Raw genomic sequence first — 23,749 nt, 5'->3', positions numbered from 1 at the left:
TAAATCTTTCAGTGCATCGCATACAACAGTGACTGTAGTTGTGCTGACTGTGATAACTTTCAGGATCTTGTTTTTTTCCCTGTGAATGTTGAGGCTAAGTTGTGTTAATGTGGCTGCCTCATTGTCGGTCTTCTCTTCCATTTGCAGATGGGTATGGGAGAGAAGGGTCAGATTGTCTGCAAAGTTCAGGTTGTCGAGCTGCATTCAGGGTGTACTCTTGATCCCATGTCTTCTCTTTCAGGTGGAAGTCTTCATGATCCAGTCTATGGCCAGCAGGAAGAGATAAGGTGAGATCAAACAACCTTGGTGGATTCCATTCCTCACTTAGAAGGCTTCTGTGGGTTGTCCTCCATGGACTATCTTGCAGGTCATTCCTTCATAAGAGTTCCTGATGATTCTTATGAGTTTAGCTGCACATCGTAATGGCAGGAGACTTTCCAAAGAGCATCTATGTCCACGCTGTTGAATGCCTTCTCATAGTCAATGAAGTTAACATAGAGGGGGAAATTCCATTACATCAGCTGCTCAATGATGATGCGCAGTGTTGCAGCTTGGTCTCTGCAGGATCTATCTTGGAAGCTTACTGTACTCACAACTGAGCATTGACTTGTTCCTTCATTCTGCTCAGGATGACTCTCTTGAACACTTTGTCAGGGGTTGCTATGAATACTATGAAAAATTAGACTATGTACCAATGAACATCTAGTTTGTTTTAACTTTCTGTAAAACACATCTTTGTCAATTCTTAAGAAAATGTCACTGTAATGTGCTGTTTTGTAATTAATTCCATTGAAAGTTCTTTTTGGAAGTGAATTCTGGCACCATCTCTCAACCCTAAAACTCTTGTAGCCAATTTATTTTAAAACAATTTTACCCCAATTTATTAAACATGTTGTTTGGGGGAGGACTCCAGTCGACATCCGACTTGCTTCATTTACTTGCGCTCCAGTGCAATGTGGGAGGTTGTTTACACACTTTTAATGTTCACCCTTCCCCATTATTGTGTGGGCACTTTCCTGAACTGCCCCGCAATGTCCGATTCCATTGTGCTGATGGACTCTATTTATGTATAAGTGCACCACGTTGGTGTAACCAGCACCTTTAGGATACAAACTCAAAACACACCAACAAAAAGGCTTCAGAGAAAGTACTATTTATTTAGCGTTCTATTTTCTATCGACCGTAACTTCATAGTCCCTCCTATCTCCTTCGGCATGTATCCCATTCAATTTTCTGGGGTCCAATGAATAAAGCATATTTAGTACCAATAAGTGCATGTGCGATTGTAGCTGTCGAATGACAGAGAAACTCATTGAATATAGTACATTTTGTATACATTTGGTAGATGTAGAATTTAACAAATATACTTAAAAAACGAATTTCATAAGGTTGCTATGCCCATCAATAGGCATAAACACAACAATAATCTGGTTCTTCTTGAAGATAATATAAAAATACATCACAAAGGCAAAAACATTCCAATTACATATTATCACTGCACTTCGGGTTCAATACTGAGTAGTAAATTAAACTTTACACAAAGTTAAGACATATTTCCCTGCTGTCAGACTGTACAAGATGATAGTTCCAATGCGCTACAACCATAATGTGGAAGGTGGCCAGCACAGAATTCCTTTCCTGACTTCGTGGCTTGATCCATATACGTGCATAGTTCCAATATCTTTCAACTGAGGTAGGCCCATCCAAATTGTCCATGATGATTTACAATATTTTTCAGGTGGCATTGTGATATTTCCAACTGGAGGCGAGTGTTTACATTTTGGTTTGTGAATAAGGTCCATCAAAATTTTCATATGCATTTGCTTCTATTTCTTTTTCTTTCTTCTTCCTGTCTGGGTCGTCAAACTGTGCTTCGATCTCAGCTGGATCCACATAGGTGTAGAAATAGGCCATGATAGAGAAGATGATGCAGACAGCAAACAGCAAAGCAGCAAAGAGCACGTACTCTGCCCACTGCAAAGGATAGAGAGCAGAGTTAGAAAACAAAAATCCAGCAACAACAATTCACATACTACACAAAAATGTGTGTATGCTGCTAGTGTTAACAGGACACAGGATCACTGCAAAATCAATCCTTCCAACATGCTGAATTTCTCAATTAGAGCTCATTTTATGACTTTTTAACTTAGTAGGTATCAATCTATCTCTCATTTATTGGCTTGTGGTCTTCAAAATGTTTAATACTGCACCCCATCATTAAAAAAAAAATCATCCCTGTAAACAACAGACCTACTTTCTCATAATTTTTCGATAAAGCTAGTTGGAAGCTCTGAACATATTTAACAATTCAAAGATTGCAGTTAGGTTTAGTTACCCAATTCAATCAAATACATGATTGACAAGATGCTTTTGGCAGCGTGCACTCCCTAGAGGTGAAAAAGTATCCACAGCGTGATCCTTTATCAGAAATGGGGAGAAGGACATTGAGGATTTTTTTAGTCCACAAAAATGTGACACCTGTTCCTATCCTAAAAATGAGCAACAAAAGATGTTATCGATGGCATTTTATAGAGTGGCTCGCTGCCACCCTGTTTTTTCAGTAAAACCACAACACTGTTTAAGCTGATGTTTTTCTTTGCTCTCACTGGGTTTTATAAGTACACCCTTGGCCAAAGCCTCATACCCTGACTTCCTAAGATCAGTTCAGGGCCCTCTCCCTGTTTGAAGAACTCTGCCCTAAATCCACAGGCAGCAATTTACTTCTCCCCAAATGAGGAGGGGCAATATTTTTAAAAATAGGGGTTGAAGGAAAAGCAACACCATGATTGCAGAACAAGCATACATATCTGACACAGTTATCTGAAGTCTTTTTAGTGCAAGTACATACCATAATTTGTGTTACATATTTTATTTTAATGTGGCCTGGACTTCAGTAAGCTTTCCCTGGCACTGCCCTTAAAGTTTGTAGTCTCAGGGGTCAGTAAAGCAATAGCAAAAACTGATGGTGAACAAAATTCTGAGAGTTCTTTTTACTCCTTGACTTTCTACCAGATCCTCCGGAGCAAATATGAAGGTGTTCAAGGTCTAATGGTGGGGATAATGGTTCAATTCTGTGATATTATCATGGGGTGGAGTCAGAGAAGGATGTGTGATGTCACTTCTGCTACCCCAGGCCATTTATTGAGACAATGTCTTTGACTAGAGCGGGAGAAGGGGTCAATATAAACCTTGGCAAGGTCACTGAAATGCTGCATGCAGCCTGTGGGTTAGTTAAGGTATTGGTTGCTCTGGTCCAGGATTTTATCAGTTTTAAATAACTATTTTGTTCCAATGTGCTATATGGGTCTTCTGGAAGATCAATGGGGAAATTTACTCCTTCAAACCATTGTGGGTGTCCATTTACCTGCTCGCTGAGGCGCGAAGCTCCAGCTACTATCAAGACAATGACATTTCCAAAGGCCACAGTAAGCTGCCATCCTCCCTGAAGCACAGCTTTCATGTTGGAAGGTGCCTGTAACCAGATAAAAGTTGACATATTGACAACAATGCTGTTACAATGCACATACCACACAGTAAATTATACTGAACAATAAGTATATTCTTATGAACATATTAACGTTTAATCATTAAGTAACAGTAAAAGTGGCCTGACTAAAAAATCACACCTTGCCACCTAGGCAGAAACATCAGAGATAGCTTCTCATCCAATCGCCTGAAGATGAGTGGTATGCTAAGAATAAGCTTATGTGACTTTCTCTGCGACACTTATCTGCTTCTCAGCTTGCTCAAGAGCAGCATCATCTATAATCACTCTCTCTAACAACCATGACCAACAAACACACCAGCGGTGGCTCACCAATAGGGGGCGCCAGTGTTTTGCCCCCTCATAGATAACACACCTCCTCCAAATCATACAACAAAATATCAGGTTAATATGATAAAATGTCTTCAACGTTCAAAAAAGTGTATTTCTTTAACATGTGGAGATTTGTCATTTTTAATATATCACATTATAGCACTGCACAGGCAAATACTTATTAACAATTTTTAAATATGAACCATTAGTGAACTAAGAAGCAAGCCAGTTGTTATCTAATCCCTGTATGTGGCTCAGATTATTATAAAAAATATTATAGTCTATTAAATTCAGCACATTAGTTTTTTTGTATAGCTGGTATTCTGAACTCACATATTTGAAAGTGTTTTCTTATGCGATAATGAAGAAATAGGAATTTTGGTGAAATAAAAAATGTGCATAAGATCGCACAATTTAAGCAAAGAAGCTGTGATTTATCCAGGTTTTCCGGTTTCACCGGGTACAAATCAGCCACTGAATGGGTAACTATTTGTCTTTTTTTTGTTAACACTTTAGGGGTGATTCTAACCCTGACGGGCGGCGGAGGCCGCCCGCCAGAGTTCCCCCCTCCAGAACACCGCTCCGCGGTCATAAGACCGCTGCAGTGATTCTGGGTTTTCCACTGGGCTGGCGGGCGACCGCCAAAAGGCCGCCCGCCAGCCCAGTGGAAAACAACCTTCCCACGAGGACGCCGGCTCTGAATGGAGCCGGCGGAGTGGGAAGGTGCGACGGGTGCAGTTGCACCCGTCGCGAATTTCACTGTCTGCAATGCAGACAGTGAAATTCAAAGTGGGGCCCTCTTACGGGGTCCCCTGCAGTGCCCATGCCATTGGCATGGGCACTGCAGGGGCCCCCAGGGGCCCCACGACACCCCATCTGCCGCCAGGAACAGGATGGCGGTATGGGGTGTCAGAATCCCCATGGCGGCGCAGCGAGCTGCGCCGCCATGGAGGATTCTTTTGGGCAGCGGAAAACCGGCGGGAGACCACCGGTTTTCCTCTTCTGACCCCGGCCAAACCGCCGCGGTCAGAATGCCCTGCGGGGCACCGCCAGCCTGTTGGCGGTGCTCCCGCCAACCCTGGCGGGTCAGAATGACCCCCTTTGTTTTTACATCTTTGTGCCTTTTTTGTAGTTTTTATATGTCTCAAACTCGACCCAAAGTTATTGGAGTGCTTTACTTAGCGTCAATTACATCACACAAGGTCAAATTAATTAAAGATACAGGGAGATTCAGGGACAGATTTATTAATATTTGAGGCAGCACAAAGGAGCAAGACAACTTGCTGTGCTGCATCAGATGGAGAGGGCAGGAATGCTCCATTTCTAGTAAGATTTGGTGCATTCTTGCTCGCTCTGCACTGGTGCCCTACTGGCTTCCTGGTGCAAGGGTACCTGCATTGCAGACAGGATTGGTTTTGTGCAGTAATGGAGACCTTCCTGCACAAAAACTATCCTCTGAGGCTTTTTCCTCTTTCTATGTGTGCATCAGAATGCAGTGAACGTAGAAAGAGGAAAACATGAGGAGAAGTAAACATATTTCTTCTTGTAATGCCACCCCACAAAAGGCATAGCATTTTGGTGAATTCCCAGGTTTACTATTGTTAGTAAATCTGTGGATGCAACAAAAACTATGGTGGGTGCGTGGTAACACCCATGCTCCACCCATGGAACACCTTCCCAAGAGAGAGTAACACAAAACAGCAACTTGCACTGCCTTGGGAAACAAACTAGTCTCTTAGTAGAAACTGATGAGTGTATCATAATTTGAAATGAGCTCTAAAACGATCGACTTTACTACATGCTTTTTTTTTTTTTTTTTACTTTTAATTAACTTTCCTGTTTCAAGTACATCATGGCTTTGTTTTTTCCATTGGCAAAATAGTCAACATTACATAGATCAGCATATGTGTAATACGTCAGATCCTCTCTTATCTTATCTTAAAAACATACAGTAGTATGTGCATTGCCTGCAGAACCAAAACCTTTTCCCATACGCCCTTCTTAGAGAATACATCTCCCCGTTCAGACATCATCTAGGGGAATTCCTATCACAGATATCACTCGTCCAAGGTCTCTCTGGGATTGGCACTAGGTGAATCCCCCGCAGCTCTGCCCATCCATTCCATATTTTGATATGCTTTTGGGGACATCCCTGCGCTATATATATGGGCCTTTCCAGCCCCATGCACTAGTCCATACTGTGTGCCTATCCCTCAACCGAAGGCGCCTGTGGATCCTTCCAGACCTTTGCAATATCTCTTTTAGCAAGCACCAGGCCCAGCCACATTAACATTTTGAGGTATCTTGTACCTTCTACTCCTGGGAGATGTGTAAGAGGATTAGTTTGGGGTCCCTTGGAATGTCCCTGCCCAAAACTACCTCCAGTCTGCCCAAAACTCCCTCCCAGAAACCGGATAGGACGGAATAGTGCCAGAACGTATGTATTAGGTCCCCCGGCTTGACGCTGCATCTCAAACAGGCACTGCTGGTTATGTAACCCATGCGATGAAGTCGTGCTCTGGTGTAATAAGTGCAGTGGAGCAATTTTAACTGAATGTGTCTGAACTGGGAGGCTACGGCCGCCTCCTTAGGGTCCTCCAGTGCCTCCCTCCAGTCGTCCTCCTCCAGAGCTCCCAAGTCCGCCTCCTAGGCCCGACACACCTTCTCCATAGGATCTGGTAAATTTCAGAGAAGCATTTTATATGTCAGTGATAGCTTATGTTATGTCATATTTGTCAACAGTAGCTTGGCCTCTAGGGGTGAAAACTTCGGCAGCTCAGAGAACGTCCGCAGCACGGGTATCAATGCATGGCGCAGCTGTAGGTACCTAAAGAACTGTGTGTGGTGAAGTGCGAATTCTGTTTGTAAGTTCTGAAAGGACTTCAATGCTCTGTTATGAAGAATATCTTTCAATTGCGAGATCCCCACAAGGTCCCAGGTAGAACCCCCCCCCCTTAATGACGCCACCTGCGGGAGGTAAGTCCCCCGCCAAAGTGTTGTCTCCATGGTCAGCCTATGTTTCCATCCTGTAACCTCTTTTGTCTCCTCCCACGCTGCCAGCACTACTCTGGGCGCCGGCGGCAGCCCCATCCTGGAAACCCCTCCATAAAGCATGTGCAAAATCCCTTGAGGTGCTACCATCGTACCCTCAAGAGTGTATGCTGGGTCAGTGAACCCCGCCCCCAGTAGTATAATCTGACATTCAGTGTAGCCAAACCCCCCTCGATTACTAGTCTACAGCATTTGTCCAATGAGATGCGCGGAACCTTGCTTCCCCATAGCAGCGTACGCAGCTGGGGGTTCACCATCTGGAAAAAGGACTCAACAATGGGGAATGGATGATTTTGTAGGTGGTACAAAAGGTGCGGCAGTGCCACCATTTTAAATATGTCCGAACGCCCCAGTAGGGACAACGGGAGAGCCCCCCTAGAACACCACATCCCTGGAGAGGCGCTCCAATTGGGGAGCCAAATTTTTCTCGAAGGAACATTTTGCGTTCCCTGTAACATATACCCCTAGATATTTAAATCCATCGGGTTGAATGGGAAGCCCGCTGCCCAGGGCATATCTGTGGGGCACAAATTTATCTGTTAATACAAAGATTTCAGTATTCCCCCAAAATTTCCAGGATCTGCAGTGCTCTTGGTCCAGATCTCCAGGGCTCTCCTAAGTATAAAAGCACATCATCGGCGTATAGCGATATTCTGTCTCTCACCGTGTTCTCCCACTGAAACTCCCTATATAATGGATCTTCCTGCACCCAAGCAGCTAGTGGCTCTATTACAATTGCAAACAGCAGGGGAGACAGGGGGCATCCCTGCTGTGTGCCCCTTTCCACTGAGAACCATTCTGAGACCTGCGCACCCTGGCTCTGAGGTCTGTGTACAGGAGTCTTACATAGATAAAAATCGTGGTCCACAACCTACCCTTTCCAGAAGAACGAACATGTATGACCAGTCAACCGAATCGAAGGCCTTCTGAAAATCAATGGACAACAGGACCCTATGTACATCCACCGACGCATTCAGCGCAATAGCATTATGCACGCGCCTCAAATTATGTCTCGTAGCCCATGCTGGCATAAACCTGGACTGATCAGGGCAAACCAGGTGACCTATCACTTTCCCCAGACGACTGGCCAGCACCTTTGCCCACACCTTGGCCTCCGTGTTTAGTAAAGAAATAGGTCGAAAGTCTTCACAGCAATGGCCAGCAGGACTTTACTACATACTTAAGTGCAATAGTAAGCTAGCTCTGAGGTGAGGGGAGCACCCCTCCAAGCCTCACTCTTGACACAAAAATGCATCCCACATGGTCGACAACACACACTTTCAGCCATGCTCAACAAATCGAACAGAGTATTAGTTGAAAAAGGTACGGTAAGTATGAGAAAATGTTCCTCTAACTGTCTCATAACTCTTCCCTCGAATCCATCCGTAAGCATAACACGTTCACGGCTTATTCAGAATACCCCTCTGAACCTCGTGCACGATCTAGGGTTACTACTTGGCTGTTTTTTTACCGGCATGTGGTTGTTTTTACAGTTCAGTCCGGTAAAACAAGAATTAACAAAAGCACCTAAAGCTGAAGATGTTTTCTGCTTATCAGTACATAGTTAAAACAGCAAATGCAGGAAGAACATTTTAGAGGTGTTTTAGAGCAGCCCAAATGATCTCCGATTGACAAAAAACCATGTTAGAAATAAACCCAGAATATTTTAAATAAATTCCTATTTAAGTATCACATCTCGTTTACAAATCTTAAACCATAAGCAAATGGACAATGTTTTTCACTGGGAAAGACAGCAAATAATGGCCACATAGGTCTTTGTGGGAACACACAGTCTACCAACCATTGACAACAAAAGGATAAGCCTTGTACACGATGCATAAGCACAGTAACAGCTCGCCATATGCGCATCCCTAACTGCTGTGAATTGTTACTTTTCATAGCGCTCACAATTCACCCCAAATTTTAAGCAGACGTAATAAAAAAGTAAAGGCCCATATTTATACTTTTTGACGCTAAACTGCGCTAACGCAGTTTAGCGTCAAAAAGTTTTGCGCCGGCTAACGCCATTCTGAAGCGCCATGCGGGCGCCGTATTTATTGAATGGCGTTAGCCGGCGCAAGCAGACCGGCGCTGCCTGGTGTGCGCGAGAAAAACCACGTACACCAGGCAGCGCCGGCGTAGGGGGAAAATGGCGCATGGGCGTCTTAAAATGGGGCAAGTCAGGTTACGTCGAAAAAATCGTCGTAACCCGACTTGCGCCATTTATTTTCGACGCTCATCCCCCATCAACATGACTCCTATCATTGTAAAGATAGGAGTCATGCCCCCTTGCCCAATGGCCATGCCCAGGGGACTTCTGTCCCCTGGGCATGGTCATTGGGCATAGTGGCATGTAGGGGGGCACAAATCAGGCCCCCCTATGCCAAAAAAAATTATTTAAAAAAAATAAAAAAATACTTACCTGAATGTCCCTGGGGTGGGTCCCTCCAGCCTTGGGTGTCCTCCTGGGGTGGGCAAGGGTGGCAGGGGGGGTCCCTGGGGGCAGGGGAGGGCACTCTGGGCTCATTTTGAGCCCACTTGTCCCTTAACGCCATGCCTGACCCAGGCGTTAAAAAGCGGCGCAAATGCGCCGTTTTTAGCCACGCCCACTCCCGGGCGTCTCTTTTGCCCGGGAGTATAAATACCACGTAACGGCCTGGGAGTCATTTTTTAGACGGGAACGCCTCCCTTGCATATCATTAACGCAAGGAAGGGGTTCACGCTAAAAAATGACGCACATTCCGGGAACTTTGGCGCTATTCGCCTCTAACGCCATAGTATAAATATGGCGTTAGTTGGCGTTAGTTTAGCGTCGAATTTGCGTCGAAAAAAACGACGCAAATTCGGCGCAAACGGAGTATAAATACGGCCCTAAGATTCTAGAATGCCACATATTGTTGGTTAACGATGAAGGTGTCTGCACTGGATAGCCCGTTTATATCTAAAAGCCACGCTAACAACACGTCAACCTGATTGGACGAATTGAAACATAGCATCCATTTTGCAGACTGGAGACAGACCTACCTGGGAATATGAAAACTCCAATCCGGTGACAGAGAATACAACTTCGCCAGCCGTGAGGATGAAGTACTGTGGGATCAGAAGGGCCATATGTACGGAGTTCGGTTGAATTTCCTCTGTGGCGTTCAGTTTCAGGCCAGATGGTGAACACTGTAAAAAGTAACATTATGCATTAGGACGAACAGTAGTGCAACACCAAGGAAACATACGATGGCCTACAAGAAACACCCAAACTGGCAGTATGGCACTATTTGTGTAAAAAAAAACTTTTGAAAGAAATAATGCTCTTTATCCGTAGCCAGTCAAAAACTGTAAAGCAAACATAAGTTTCAATGACATATAGGGACATGATTCACTACTTTTTACTAATGCGCATAGGACATATTTTGGCCCATATTTATACTTTTTGACGCAAAACTGCGCCAACGCAGTTTTGCGTCAAAAAAATTTGCGCCGGTTAACGCCATTCTGAAGCGCCATGCGGGCGCCGTATTTATTGAATGACGTTATCCGGCGTTAGCCGCCGGCGCCGTCTGGTGTGCGTTAAAAAAAACGACGTACACCAGGCAGCGCCGGCGTAGGGGGATATGGGGCTTGGGCGTCAAGAAATGGGGCAAGTCAGGTTGAGGCAATTTTTTCGCCTCAACCCGATTTGCGCCATTTTTTTTCACTCCCAACCCCCATAGAAATGACTCCTGTCTTAGCAAAGACAGGAGTCATGCCCCTTGCCCAATGGCCATGCCCAGGGGACTTCTGTCCCCTGGGCATGGTCATTGGGCATAGTGGCATGTAGGGGGGCACAAATCAGGCCCCCCATGCCACAAAAAAAAAAAAAAAACACTTACCTGAACTTACCTAAATGTCCCTGGGATGGGTCCCTCCAGCCTTGGGTGTCCTCCTGGGGTGGTCAAGGGTGACAGGGGGTGTCCCTGGGGGCATGGGAGGGCACCTCTGGGCTCCTTCAGAGCCCACAGGTCCCTTAACGCCTGCCTTTTGCAGGCGCTAAAAAACGGCGCAAAGGCGGCCGTACGTCATTTTTTTTGACCCGCTCACTCCCGGGCGTGAATTTTGCCCGGGAGTATAAATCCAACGCACAAGCCTCGGAGTCGATTTTTTAGACGGGAACGCCTACCTTGCATATAATTAACGCAAAGTAGGTGTCCACGCTAAAAAATGACGCTAACTCCATGGACTTTGGCGCTAGACGCGTCTAACGCCAAAGTATAAATATGGAGTTAGTTTTGCGTCGAAATTGCGTTAAAAAAAACGACGCAATTCCGGCGCAAACGGAGTATAAATATGCCCCTTTATGTTTTTAAAAAGTAATGCGAGGTGCAGGTAAGGTTGGTGAGAGTGGGAAAGAAGTTTCAGTAATGTTTATGTTCATTTTTCAAGTCTCTAGTACAAATGGCTGGGACAGTGCTTAATTTGTAAATAAAAACGTGCCGGTGCCCAAAGCCTTCCTGTTAAACACGTGGCTGCTGCAATTAAATGCAGGAACACGGAATACTGAGGTTGCGTAATCCTGAAGCAATTTCGGGCCTCTTTAATCCATATAAAGCCACTCCCTGCCCCTTCAGCTCACTTTCGCAGCGTTCTACTTTCTCCGTTTGTGACGCTTTTTCGTTTTTCTCTTCCTCCGTCTTTCCCATTTGTGACTTTTTCTCGTAGCACAAGAATAAGCCCCGGCCCTCAAAAATAAGTGCCGGCGCTCCTCACCGGAAACAACAAACACAAATTAGGCACTGGGCTCGGATAAACCAATGGGTATCTTCTAAATAACGTGCACCAGTTAATGCACCGTCAATTTATGCAGACTTAAGGGATGTCATAGATTATCTCAAGCAGGTTACTTACACGAGTAAAAAAAGTTTTCTCTTTACCTGCCAACATCTTAATCAATGAGCTGCTACCAAACACAACAAAAGATGCCTATTATTTGAGCACATGTTCGCCCAAGGGGTAACTTCGTACTATTACAGATAACAGATGTATAGTGTTAACTTGCTCAAAGGGATTCATTTAGCACCACTTCATGTATTGTAAGGGTGGGCTTTTTTACTCAATTTTTCTTGTTAGCCAATGATGGTATGCAACAGCAAAAAACATTGCCTAACTCTGCTGCAAAATAGTACACACTGTTGGCAAAGTGGGGCAAAACTACACAGACTGTGATATGTAATATACTCCCAGTACCTCCACCCGGGGAAATTAACACTGCCTGGGTAGCTTATATGACCTGTACATGGAAAGGGTACATCAGACAAAGGTAAATCATGATCCTTAAGGATCAGTGGTTAGATCTTGTATAGGAAGCTGGCTATGTTGTGTACCAAAATGAGGAACACTGTGCAGAAGGTCTAGTTATCTCCTAGTAGTGTGCAGGGTTTGCTTTAATAAGCCCACGGTGCTCTATTTGTGATAGTGTGGTTGAGCAGCCTAAGGCTTGTCAGAGGGGTGTGTTGGGCATATGTTGCATTCACAGAGTCAATAACTGAAACACACACTCAATAAGGAAATGCGATACCAATTTACACAAATAACATTGATTTTTATATTAATTTAGACACCAAGATCTTCAGGATCTGACAGCTGTATTTTCTGTGTTTAAATATCGTTACCTTGGAAGGTTAGCAATATTAAACACACAGAAAATATAGCTGTCGGATTGGAGGCATGAGCCTTAAACGTGGTTATGTTATCCTGTGGGAGAAACATACACTGCAGAGGGTCACTAGCAAACAACTTACAGGACTGTTCTTCTGGACTTAAGGTAAGTAGGGGCCAATGTCCTAGAAAGCACAAACAGTTCAAGTTTACCTACCCTGGTGTATCTGGGTGCAGAGGTGCTTCCAGTGGTGATTGCCTTGGACGCTATATGTACATCAATGGGGAAAAGTACCTGTAGGAAAAAGGCTGCAAGTGGGGACTGGACGACCAGTCTGACAAAAACCCAAAGTAGGGCTTGGCTCCTTAGGGTCTCAGGTCATAGAGACACCATTGGTTTAAATTGACTCAGGCTGGGGAGCTTGGGTGCATAGATGTTTTGTCTGACGGGTCAGTGAGTTTGAGGCTCTCACGGTTCTTGGTGCACCTGCAGAAGAGGAGAAAGAAACACAAGATGACTTCTGGCATGGAGCTGGCCTCGTTTGAAGTCCCTCATTGTGCATGTAAGTTTTGGGGCTGTGGTGTTCTGGCTAACCAAAAACAAGCATTGGTGCTTGCAACTGGCTGTGGTTCCCTGGCTACTGGTGCAGGGCGTCTCCTGGCAGGCTCAGCAGCTTGAAGACTAGATGGATCGGTGGGGCTTACCTTCTGGTCTCTAGGTATCCTCTTCCTGGTGAGTTGTTCCCACGGTGGACCTAATGGCCAGCAAAATGGAGCCTGCTGGTGGAGGGATGCTGCTCCTCCACTCCAAAGGGGATGCTGGCTGGTTGGCAAAGTGCTGGCAGTCCTCCAAGGCTCTAGGTGGATGCAAAGTTGCAGGATGAGTCATGTCTTTGCAGTTGTCGGAACAAGAGCAGACCGGTAGGGTTTTGCGACAAGTCCATTGCTAGTCCACAGTTCTTGCATCTCCGGCTCTTCTTTGTCCTTCTTCTTGTAGTCAGGCGAATCTGAGTTCCTGGTGTTGGGGGAATCTAAATACTGAATTTAGGGGTGTTAAGGGGAGTGAAGGGTAGTAGTGAATGGGAAGCTTACTCCTGGGGTCACTACACCCCTATATGACCACTTCTTGTGGGGAGGGTGCATAACCCTGTCCCAGAGTTCCTAATTTCACCAAAAACAAAGATGGTGGAACCTCAAGCTTAGAGGTGTAACTAGTCTAGAGATGCAACAGGAACTGCATAGCGAATTTCCCACCTGTCCTGGTGCCAAATAGGCCTCAGGGCGTGGCATTTGCCAGGACTGGGCAAAGCCAGGGTCACCTATCAAAAGGTGGCAGAGGCTTTAAATCCTCCAGCCCAGATATGCTGATTTACTAGCCACCCTGCTGAAGGTGGTTATAACACCTTCTGCAGCAGACATTGTTTCTGGCTTCTGAGAGCGCAGGCCCTCACCTCCAAAGGGTCTGTGGGGGTATGCTGGTTGATACCAGTCAGCCAACACACTTAAAGACTAGTAGGCTTCAGGGGCACCTCCAAAGTGTCCTCTGGGTGCATGCCATAATAAATTCATTAGTGGCATCAGTGTGGATTTATTAAGATGAGGTGTTTGATTCCAAACACCATAAGTTTCAGTGAAGCCATTATGTAGCTGGGTAACTCATAATGACCAGTGCCCAGTACATACTTTAAGATGCCTTCCCTGTTCACTTGTAATATCTAGAAATCAAACTAGATATCGCTGAGGCATATCTGCTTATGCAGATGTGTCCTCACATAAAATATAATGCACCTTGCCTTAGGGTTCTAAGGCCTGCTGTAGGGGTGACTTACATATATTTTCTGCAGAGACTTTAGCATGCCATACAGGGATTGTGCCATGTCGTGCTTTCACACACAGGCCCATATTTATACTTTTTTGCGCTGCATTTGCGTCATTTTTTTATGCAAAAGAGGCGCAAACGTACAAAATACAATTATATATTGTAAGTTTGCGCCACTTTTGCGTAAAAAAATGACGCAAACTCGGTGCTAAAAAAGTATAAATGTGGGCCGTGGTTTGCATCCTGTCACGCAGCCTGCAGTGGCAGTCTGCATGCAATTTGTAGGGGAGTCTCTTAGGGAGGCCTAATACATGCTGCAGCCCTTAGGGATCCTATTTAGCACGCATGCCCTAGGTACCAGGGGTAACATTTACTAGGGACTTGCAGGGGTGCTAAAGTGTGTGCCAATAGTTCACAATTACACCATTTTGATTTATTTTTAGGTAAAGAGCACTGGGGACTTGGTTAGCAGGGACCCAGTGTGCCTTCAGTCGAAAAACATCATTACCAGTGGCAAAAAGTGCAGGTGACATGTCAAAAAGGGCACTTTACTACATCCTTTTGTTGCCTGTTAGAAAGGACATAGCTGAGTATTGGCATTGGTAGTGATTCTTTGAGGAAAAATTCATTTGAGACCCACCCTTATCGGCCGTGGCCCAGCAAAAATGGAGGGCTGCAGCTGTCCATGACAAAGCAGTTAATCCACCACACAAGGTGCAAGGAATGGGTGCATTTTTCATTAGTGGTAGAGTCACTTTCATGCACCATACAAAAAGTCTAATAAAAATATGCAAATCTCTTTTATGATCACCATGAACTTGCAAATGCACAGTAATGTTGCACAGGTTTGACCCTGATGGGGTTGTAGAGTCTACCGTGGGGCCTAGGAAAATGCTTTTTGGAGTACGTAAAGTGGTACTCCACCAGTAGTCTTTTACATACTCTTACTTGACTTTGTGAAATGGTCCCAAAACGCGTAAAATGGGAATACAATGGGAATATTCATCCACAATTAGTACAGCTAGAAAGGAATGTGCTTTCTTTGCACTTTGACTAATAAGAGTTGGATGCATCTTAGGAGAATCAAAGATATGGAAGAGTACATGTTAGACCTAACAGCCTTAGGGTGGACTCCCCCCAACTTTTTGCCTACCGCCTCCATTTTTCTGACCTCATATTTTGCTTGGATTAGGAACCTGTGCTTTTTACTACTGCTAACCAGTGCAAAAGTGCTTGTGCTCTCTCCCCTAAACATGGTAATAGTGGCTTATCCCCAGTTGGCATATTTAACTTACTTATAAGTCCCCAGTAAAGTGCACTACCTTTGCCCATGGCCTGTAAATTAAGGGGCATATTTATACTCCGTTTGCGCCAAATTTGCGTCGTTTTTTTCGACGCAAATTCGACGCAAAACTAACTCCATATTTATACTTTGGCGTTCCCGTCTTAAAAAATGACTCCGATGCATATGCGTCGTATTTATACTCCAGGGCAAAAATGACGCCCGGGAGTGGGCGGGTCTAAAAAACCCGCATTAGCGCCGGATTTTAGCGCCTGGGTCAGGGCAGGCGTTAAGGGACCTGTGGGCTCAGAATGACCCAAGAGGTGCCCTCCCCTGCCCCCAGGGACACCCCCTGCCACCCTTGCCCACCCCAGGAGGACACCCAAGGATGGAGGGACCCACCCCAGGGACATTAAGGTAAGTCCAGGTAAGTATTTTTTTTAATTTTTTTTTGTGGCATAGGGGGGCCTGATTTGACAGAAGTCCCCTGGGCATGGCCATTGGGCAAGGGGGCATGACTCCTGTCTTTGCTGAGACAGGAGTCATTTCAATGGGGGATGGGCGTCGTAAAAAAATTGCGCAAATCGGGTTGTGGCGATTTTTTTGCCTCAGCCTGACTTGCACCATTTGTGGACGCCCATACGCCATTTTCCCCCTACGCCGGTGCTGCCTGGTGTACGTCGTTTTTTTCAACGCACACCAGACAACGCCGGCGGCTAACGCCGGCTAACGTCATTGAACAAATACGGCGCCCGCATGGCACTTCAGAATGGCGTTAGCCGGCGCTAATTTTTTTGGTACAAAACTGCGTTAGCGCAGTTTTGCGTCAAAAAGTATAAATATGGCCCTAAATGCTACTTGTGGGCCTGCAGCAATGACTGTGCCACCTACTTAGGTAACCCTTTATCCATGTCTCAGGCCTGCCATTGCAGAGCCTGTGCTGGAAGATTTACACTGCCATATCAACCTCACAAAATAACCCTTCTCCCGGTCCCAAACCTTCCCTTTTTAGGGTCGAGTCTGAGTTGCATGCGCTCATGCATGCGTATCGCAGCGAGACGCTTTAGTGTTTAGAAAAGGGCTCGGAGCCCTGTGGATGTCACGTCAGTGTTTTTCATTGGTTCGTGGGCTTGCCTAATAAAATCTGCTTGCTTTCATTAGTCCAAGGCATGCATACGTCATGCCTTTTCCGGTGGCTATCCCTCCTTGAGCGCATCGACCAAGTACAGAAAACATGCGAGGCTCGCTGTTTTCTATCCGGCTCGTGGACTACTTTTTCTCTAATTTACTAGCGCGATTTCGCTTGGCAGAAGTCGAGCGCTTTACATAGTTAATTGCACTTTTTCGGGTTAGGTACATAAATGCACTTTTGCCGATAGGTGAAAAGTCGGGTTAGGAGTTTACAACGCTATCAGCTCTAACATGAGCAAATGCAGACCCGTTGCATTCCAAATGTTTGTTATACATATGCCACCCCAAAGGTGGGCCATGGACAACCCAGAGGGCAGTGTGCATTGTATTTAAAAGGCAGGACATGTACTTATAAGTTTTACATGTCCTGGTAGTGAAAAACTCCCAATGCTGTTTTACACTATAGTAAGGCCTATCTCTTTCATAGGAAACATTAGAATTATCTTATTACATTTTATAAATGTAATTTGCAATCTGGAAGAGACTTAGGGGGTCATTCTAACTCGGGCGTGCGGCGGAGGCCGCCCGCCAGAGTTCCCCCGACAGAACACCGCTCCGCGGTCTGAAGACCGCCGCGGTGATTCTGTGTTTCCCGCTGGGCTGGCGGGCGACCGCCAGGAGGCCGCCCGCCAACCCAGCGGGAAACCCCTTCCCACGAGGAAGCCGGCTCCGAATGGAGCCGGCGGAGTGGGAAGGTGCGACGGGTGCAGTTGCCACCGTCGCGAATTTCAGTGTCTGCTCAGCAGACACTGAAATTCTTTGTGGGGCCCTCTTACGGGGGCCCCTGCAGTGCCCATGCCATTGGCATGGGCACTGCAGGGGCCCCCAGGGGCCCCACGACACCCCATACCGCCATCCTGTTCCTGGCGGGCGAACCGCCAGGAACAGGATGGCGGTATGGGGTGTCGGAATCCCCATGGCGGCGCAGCAAGCTGCGCCGCCATGGAGGATTCCAGAGGGCAGCGGAAAACCGGCGGGAGACCGCCGGTTTTCCTGTTCTGACCGCGGCCAAACCGCCGCGGTCAGAATGCCCTGCGGGGCACCGCCAGCCTGTTGGCGGTGCTCCCGCCGACCCGGACCGCCGGGGTCGGAATGACCCCCAAACATTTCAAGTTCGGTGTCTCTGGAATCACAATTTAAAATCACAACTTGTGGTGAAGTCGAATTTTAAATTGCAATTCTGAAAAGGCCACTTTTAGAAAGTTGCCATTTTCTGACATTAGCCATTTGGTGCCTACTGCTTGCCTTTGATCACTTGTCTGCAGTGGGTGATAGTTGGGTCTTGTGTATGTCCTCTAGACAGCCATACACAATGGAAATGTAGGTGTGATTTGACAGGCCAGCCTGTTATGATGGAAGGGAGGAGCTGGACACAGCCTCACTTACACCTAAATATGCTGTGTCCTGTCCCCACACAGAGGGCTACATATCACCCGGTAGTGAGTCTGGAGCCCGGCACTAAGGGCAGGACCTCTGTGCACTTCAAAGGCCTGTCTTTGACTTCTCTCACACTTTAAAGTACCAACTGGTAATAAGTACTAGACCTCTGACACCCCCAAACCAGTACACCTCTGGACCTGCGAATACTCTGCAAGGAAGAAGGGCTGCTGTGCTGCTGAAGGGCAGCCACACTCCTGGACTGCTGCTTTGCTGGTCTCCTGCCTTGCTGTGCAGCCTAATTGCCTGCTGTTCTCTTGCCTGGGTGAGCGGGACTGGACCATCATCACTTAAACCTAGAGTGACTCCAAAGGCTAGCTGGCCGGCCTCCTGATCTGAAGTCTCAGGGACTTAAAGGACTTCTAATCACCCTGCGTCTGCACCTGGACTCTGCCATCTGTGGGTCTGCCCTGCCAAGTGGTGCCACCCTAATCCTGGACTCTTGGAAGTAGGCCTAACGTGTTTGCTCCCATGAAACCAACAAATCCTCTGTTGTGGGGGCAGAATCAACACATCGCCGCTGCTGAGTGAAACAGACTGGGTTCATCGCTTTTGGAACCATCACTACAATGAGTTTCCTGGCACAAGGTCCTTGCATCCCTGTTGACAGAAGGCTTGAGGACAACGCCAAAGTTCCACATCACAACCTCTGCATTCATCGGAACTGATGCATCGCCTTGACTGCACAATGTGTCCTCAACCCTGATCTTCACAGCGCAATCCTGGGCACCTGGCTCCTCGACGTCGATGCAGCAGAAACTCCCACCCAAGCCCCGTCTCTCGGTATCGATGTGTTGCTGCTTTTGCAGGGATAAAATTGATGCATCACCTCTATTGCATGGTTCAGAACTGACGCAACACTCCGCAACCAGGATTTAAAGTACTTTGAATCAGCGGGCCTAAGTGGGTCCCTGTAGCTGGAGTGAGCTCAATCGCAGTTGGCCTGAACTTTTGACTTTGTCCTGGTTCGCATGACCAGATATCCCCGGTTGGCACTTCTGGCTTATAAGCGCTATTTTACAGTTTAATCCTTGAAATTTCAGAACTCAAGTTCTGCCAATTGGATTTTTGTAATTTTTGTTTTATTTATTCAATTCAGATCTAAGATCTAATTTTCTAAACTGGTGTGGATTCATTTTGTGCAGTGTTTTCACTATTTTACCTTTTGAAGTGTTGCACAAAGTTTTTGCACACTGCCTCTAAGTTAAGCATAACTGCTCTGTGCCAAGCTACCCGAGAATAAACAAGGGTTAATTTAGTGTTTGCCTGACACTTACTCTGACTAAGAATGTGCCTGCTGTTTGACTAAGGATTACAACCCAGTCAGCCAACAAGCCAATTTCTAACAGTATGTGAAAGAGTGCTACTATAGTACTACTTCCCCTACTCATAAGTGCTTTTGTGAATCACCCTCATTGCCTTAGTGTGCTATCCTACTTGAATTTACTAGTGATTTAGGGTGCATTATCCTGGGAAAGAGTACATTTTATTTGCAAAATTTAAATGCATTCAATAACAAACGTGTGAATTACAACGCTGAGTGCATATTAATTATATATTTTGCGTTAGGTAACCACACATCCATTATAAGCAAAACATGAGCTAATATATTGAAATTAATTTAGTGAACATAACATTAATGCCATTTTGAACTTCAGCGTTTACATGTTTTAGGAGAAGAGGCCTGTGCACATATCCTTGGCAGATCTTTTGCACATTATTTTTTATTTCTTTCCACTGTAGATGCTGTGTTTTACCAGAAGCCTTCTATTAGTTATTGAATAGACATTTATTACATATTAGACAACTGATTGTGAGGTTCTCATTGGGAGGAAGAGAAGATGCCAGGATGAAAGATTTGTCAGAAGAGTTGATTGCAACTATCAGTTTGCTCAGACTAACAACTCAAGGACGTAACCATGTTTTCACTATTGTGTTCCATGGCTAAGAAGAGAGTTTTTCCTTCAAAACACAAGGGGGGGGAAAGGGAGAATTGGGCGGTCCAGTGTACGTTCTCCCAATAATATGCAAATATAAAGTGGTACACTGTTCCGAATAAGAGAAAAGAAAAGGAGTCCTGAATTTCAGGAGCAATGGTCCTCACACACCTTAGTTGGTGTCATGCTTCATCATCGGACAGCTCCTCGTCAGACCGGCGCTGCAATGTCTGACGGGCACCCCCCGAAGTGGGGCTCTTTGCCGAAGATCTTTTTATATATTCGATGATGCCGTGGGACCTAATATGGATCCGAGAAAAGGGCAGATCCACAAGAGAGAGAAAGATAAGGATAAAACTGGCTCAAATCCCTCACTCAATGATTTATTGCTTGCTATTGGGAAATGGTCAAGATTAAAAAAATGTAGGGAGTGGAAACAGAGGTAATGCTCGGACACTCACACAAAACATTTAAGAAAAGAGGATGGTGGAAATAATCCACTCCTCATTAGTATGCGGTCGACATGTTTCGCGTCTATGATGGTCCCACAGGATCCAGTGACGCTTCTTCAGGACCTACTAAATCAAAAAATCACTCTCACAATATCAATGTACCTATACTCCTGCTGACTACTGTTCACAGTCAAGGCGTCATCAGTCACTTACTGAGGTCAAACCGGACTGGCTTCTCTTTCCTACTAGTCACCCTAAATCAGGGGAAAAAAGGCTCAAATTAGCACTGTAAAAAATCACTCCCTCAGTACTAGAGAGTGATAGATTTGTGATGAAGAAAACAAATTGTGATAAACTGTGCAACACTCAGTGACCAGGTGGGTGCGAAGCAAGCCATGCTAATAACACATAGGGAGGCTTACCCTCTTTACTGAAAGAACAGGTTCCATGGGATCACGCTGGCCTCTTGCCTGGCTATCCGAAAATCTGGTTGGTAAGAAAACATATACCGAAATGGAGGACCACATGTTACAGTCCGACATTAGTCTATGGGATATTCCGCAAAGTAGCTGAGTATCAGTAAACCATAGCGTGGAGACAAAATTCAAAAGTAATACTTCACAACTGTGTGTAGGTATCTCAAAAACACACGCAAATAACAATATCCACACAGCAAAAAAAAAAAAAAAAGATATCGCAGAAAAAGATAATGCATAGTTTAGACTGGTACATCACCCTTAGAGACGAATATGAAGTAGGGTGTTCAGTACAACCATATTTAGGTAGAGAGAGATGATCGTTTACTCTGATAGGTAATACGATATGACACAAATTGAAAAATAATTCGCCCTTGCGAGGAGTGTGAGGTTCCGTCACTACTGTGTCTAAGAGTAGTATAAACAATCTGAAAGTACCCTCTTAAAAGAAAGGCGTCTCACTTAGCCAAAGCAAGAGAGTATATAACAGAACCGGGTACGGGGAAAACAAAAAATGCTCTCATTTATATCACTCGCCCAGAAGGAAAATGTCCCAAAGACTAGAGAATACAGGCACCGTCTATCAAGATCGAGTCCGTCTTTCAAGACGCTCGAAAAGATCTATCTAGAGAGGCTGGGTCAGGGCACTTACTTTTCAAATCGCCGAGGTCCTCCGTAACACCTACCCTGGGGTTCGCGGTCCCGGATGTGATCGTCGCCCAGGGACCGGCGAGTTTAAATATAACGCGTAATAGGCACGTATGTCTCAATTAGGGGAATCGGTATCCTAGCAACCTCCTAGTGAGTTGCAACCATATCTAAAAATAGACGATGGACTATAAAAACGAGGTGGTAAAAAAAAACCTCGTTCGTGTCGGCCATCTTAAAATGGTAAATGGACACAAATAATGAGCCAAGTCTGAAGTGATTAACCAGACATAGGACAGATCATTTGGAAATGCCAAAGATGTCGTTCGTGGCATTCATCAAGTCACACAGTCTAATAATATTGTACATCGTATGGTGAAAAAAGGGGGTGAGAAGGTTGAAGACTAACATGAAAGGTGTCGTCAAAGGAAATCTATCCAAACAACAGGGATAAATACAGGGGGGTTACGAAGTCAGAACAAACATACTGTCTATTGGGATAAGTGGAACCAAGGGATGTCATCATTGAGTCCCTGACGGTGGGTATTCAAACGAAACACCCAGCGTTGTTCCAATTCAAAAAGTGAATGTGTGCCTGTTGAGTTACCAGTCTGTAGCATCACCCACCACATGTCATCTGGTGTGTGTTTGAGTTCATTGAAATGGATGCTGAGTTTGGTAGTGGCGCGTGCACATCGGATATTACTCCGATGTTCATTTATCCTGATTTTCACAGGTCGTGTAGTCATCCCTACGTATCGTAGCTCACACGGGCAAGTAATCAGATACACACAATTCCGAGTATTGCAGTTAGTGTGTTTCCTCAATTGCCAAGTGAGGAAGGGTTCAAGGTGTAAAGTGTCGGTACGCTTGGTAAGTGAACAGATGTTGCAATTCCCACACGGAAAATGGCCCACGACTGGGGGAAGGTCCCATAAAGTCCTCTGTCTAGGAAGGGTGATGGTAGGTTTTGGTCGAGTATGAACCAACATGTCTTTAATGTTGGTGGTCCTTTTAAACGCAAACACAGGTTTGGGAATATCTTCACCACCACTGCAGAGGACTGACCATCTCTTATTGATTATCTTCTTCACCGTATTTGAGAAGGGAGTGAACGTTGATACACAGGTGAGTTTATGGTCTGCAGGTTTTGGAGTTAGTTGTAACAGTGACTCTCTATCACTGTACTTAGCTCGTTTGTAAGCTGTATTGATAACTCTCTCTGGGTAATGACGATCATGTAGTTTGATCTGTAGATCAGCAGCTTGGGTGTTGTATAGTCGTAAATTGCTGCAGTTCCGTCGAAGGCGTAGAAATTGTCCAAATGGTAAATTTTGTCTGAGTGCCTTAGGATGGTGACTATCATATAATAGTAGGCTATTCCGATCTGTAGCTTTTTGAAAAGTGCGGGTCTCTAATCGACCTTCCTCAATGCTGATTAACAAATCTAAAAAAGGAACCTCAGTGGTAGAGACAGAGGAGGTGAATTTGAGGAAAGGGTCCAGATTGTTTATCCATGTGGAAAAAGCGTCTACCAAGGCTAAAGGTCCGTGCCAAATGACAAGGATGTCATCAATGTAGCGACGCCATAGCTTGATGTTTGTGAAGAATGGATTAGACTCTGGTAGAATAAAGCGTTTTTCAAAATTGTACATGTACAAGCATGCTAAGCTAGGGGCAAATGTACTGCCCATCGAGGTGCCATGGATCTGGTGGAAGAGTTTATCCTCGAACTGGAAAAAATTCTTAGTCAGGGCCAAACTGGCACAGTGCATGATAAAGTGGACAGGTGTCGTTGATTCTAGCTTGGTAGATGCAAGAGCTGACTCAACTACATCCAGTGTGGCTGCTTGCGGGATGTTGGTGTATAAAGCCTCAACATCAAGGGTGATCAAGGCATCAACAAACACTGATGAGTTTATGGTCTTGATCAGATTGAGGACATCTTTAGTGTCTCTAAGGTACGTAGAGGACCGTTGTACAAGAGGTCGTAAAAAGTGGTCACAAAATA

At 45.4% G+C, this 23,749-nt stretch overlaps 1 protein-coding gene across 1 annotated transcript in view; it reads right to left on the bottom strand.

Moving 5' to 3' along the window:
• Window positions 1–1,137: 1,137 nt before the first annotated feature.
• The window catches only part of SLC15A1 (solute carrier family 15 member 1), a 130,432-nt gene continuing 107,820 nt past the window's right edge, over window positions 1,138–23,749 (bottom strand). The window contains exons 20-22 of the mRNA XM_069205176.1: window positions 9,893–10,039; window positions 3,365–3,472; window positions 1,138–1,974 (exon numbers count right to left, since the gene is read on the bottom strand). Coding sequence (XP_069061277.1) covers window positions 1,774–1,974; window positions 3,365–3,472; window positions 9,893–10,039 — 456 coding nt within the window. The 3' untranslated portion in view covers window positions 1,138–1,773. The remainder of the gene's footprint in view (window positions 1,975–3,364; window positions 3,473–9,892; window positions 10,040–23,749) is intronic.

The sequence above is a fragment of the Pleurodeles waltl genome, chromosome 8 (genome assembly GCF_031143425.1).
Source record: "Pleurodeles waltl isolate 20211129_DDA chromosome 8, aPleWal1.hap1.20221129, whole genome shotgun sequence".
Lineage (NCBI taxonomy): Eukaryota > Metazoa > Chordata > Amphibia > Caudata > Salamandridae > Pleurodeles > Pleurodeles waltl.
The sequence above is the reverse complement of the archived record's forward strand: the minus strand, read 5'-3'. Positions and strand labels throughout refer to the sequence as shown.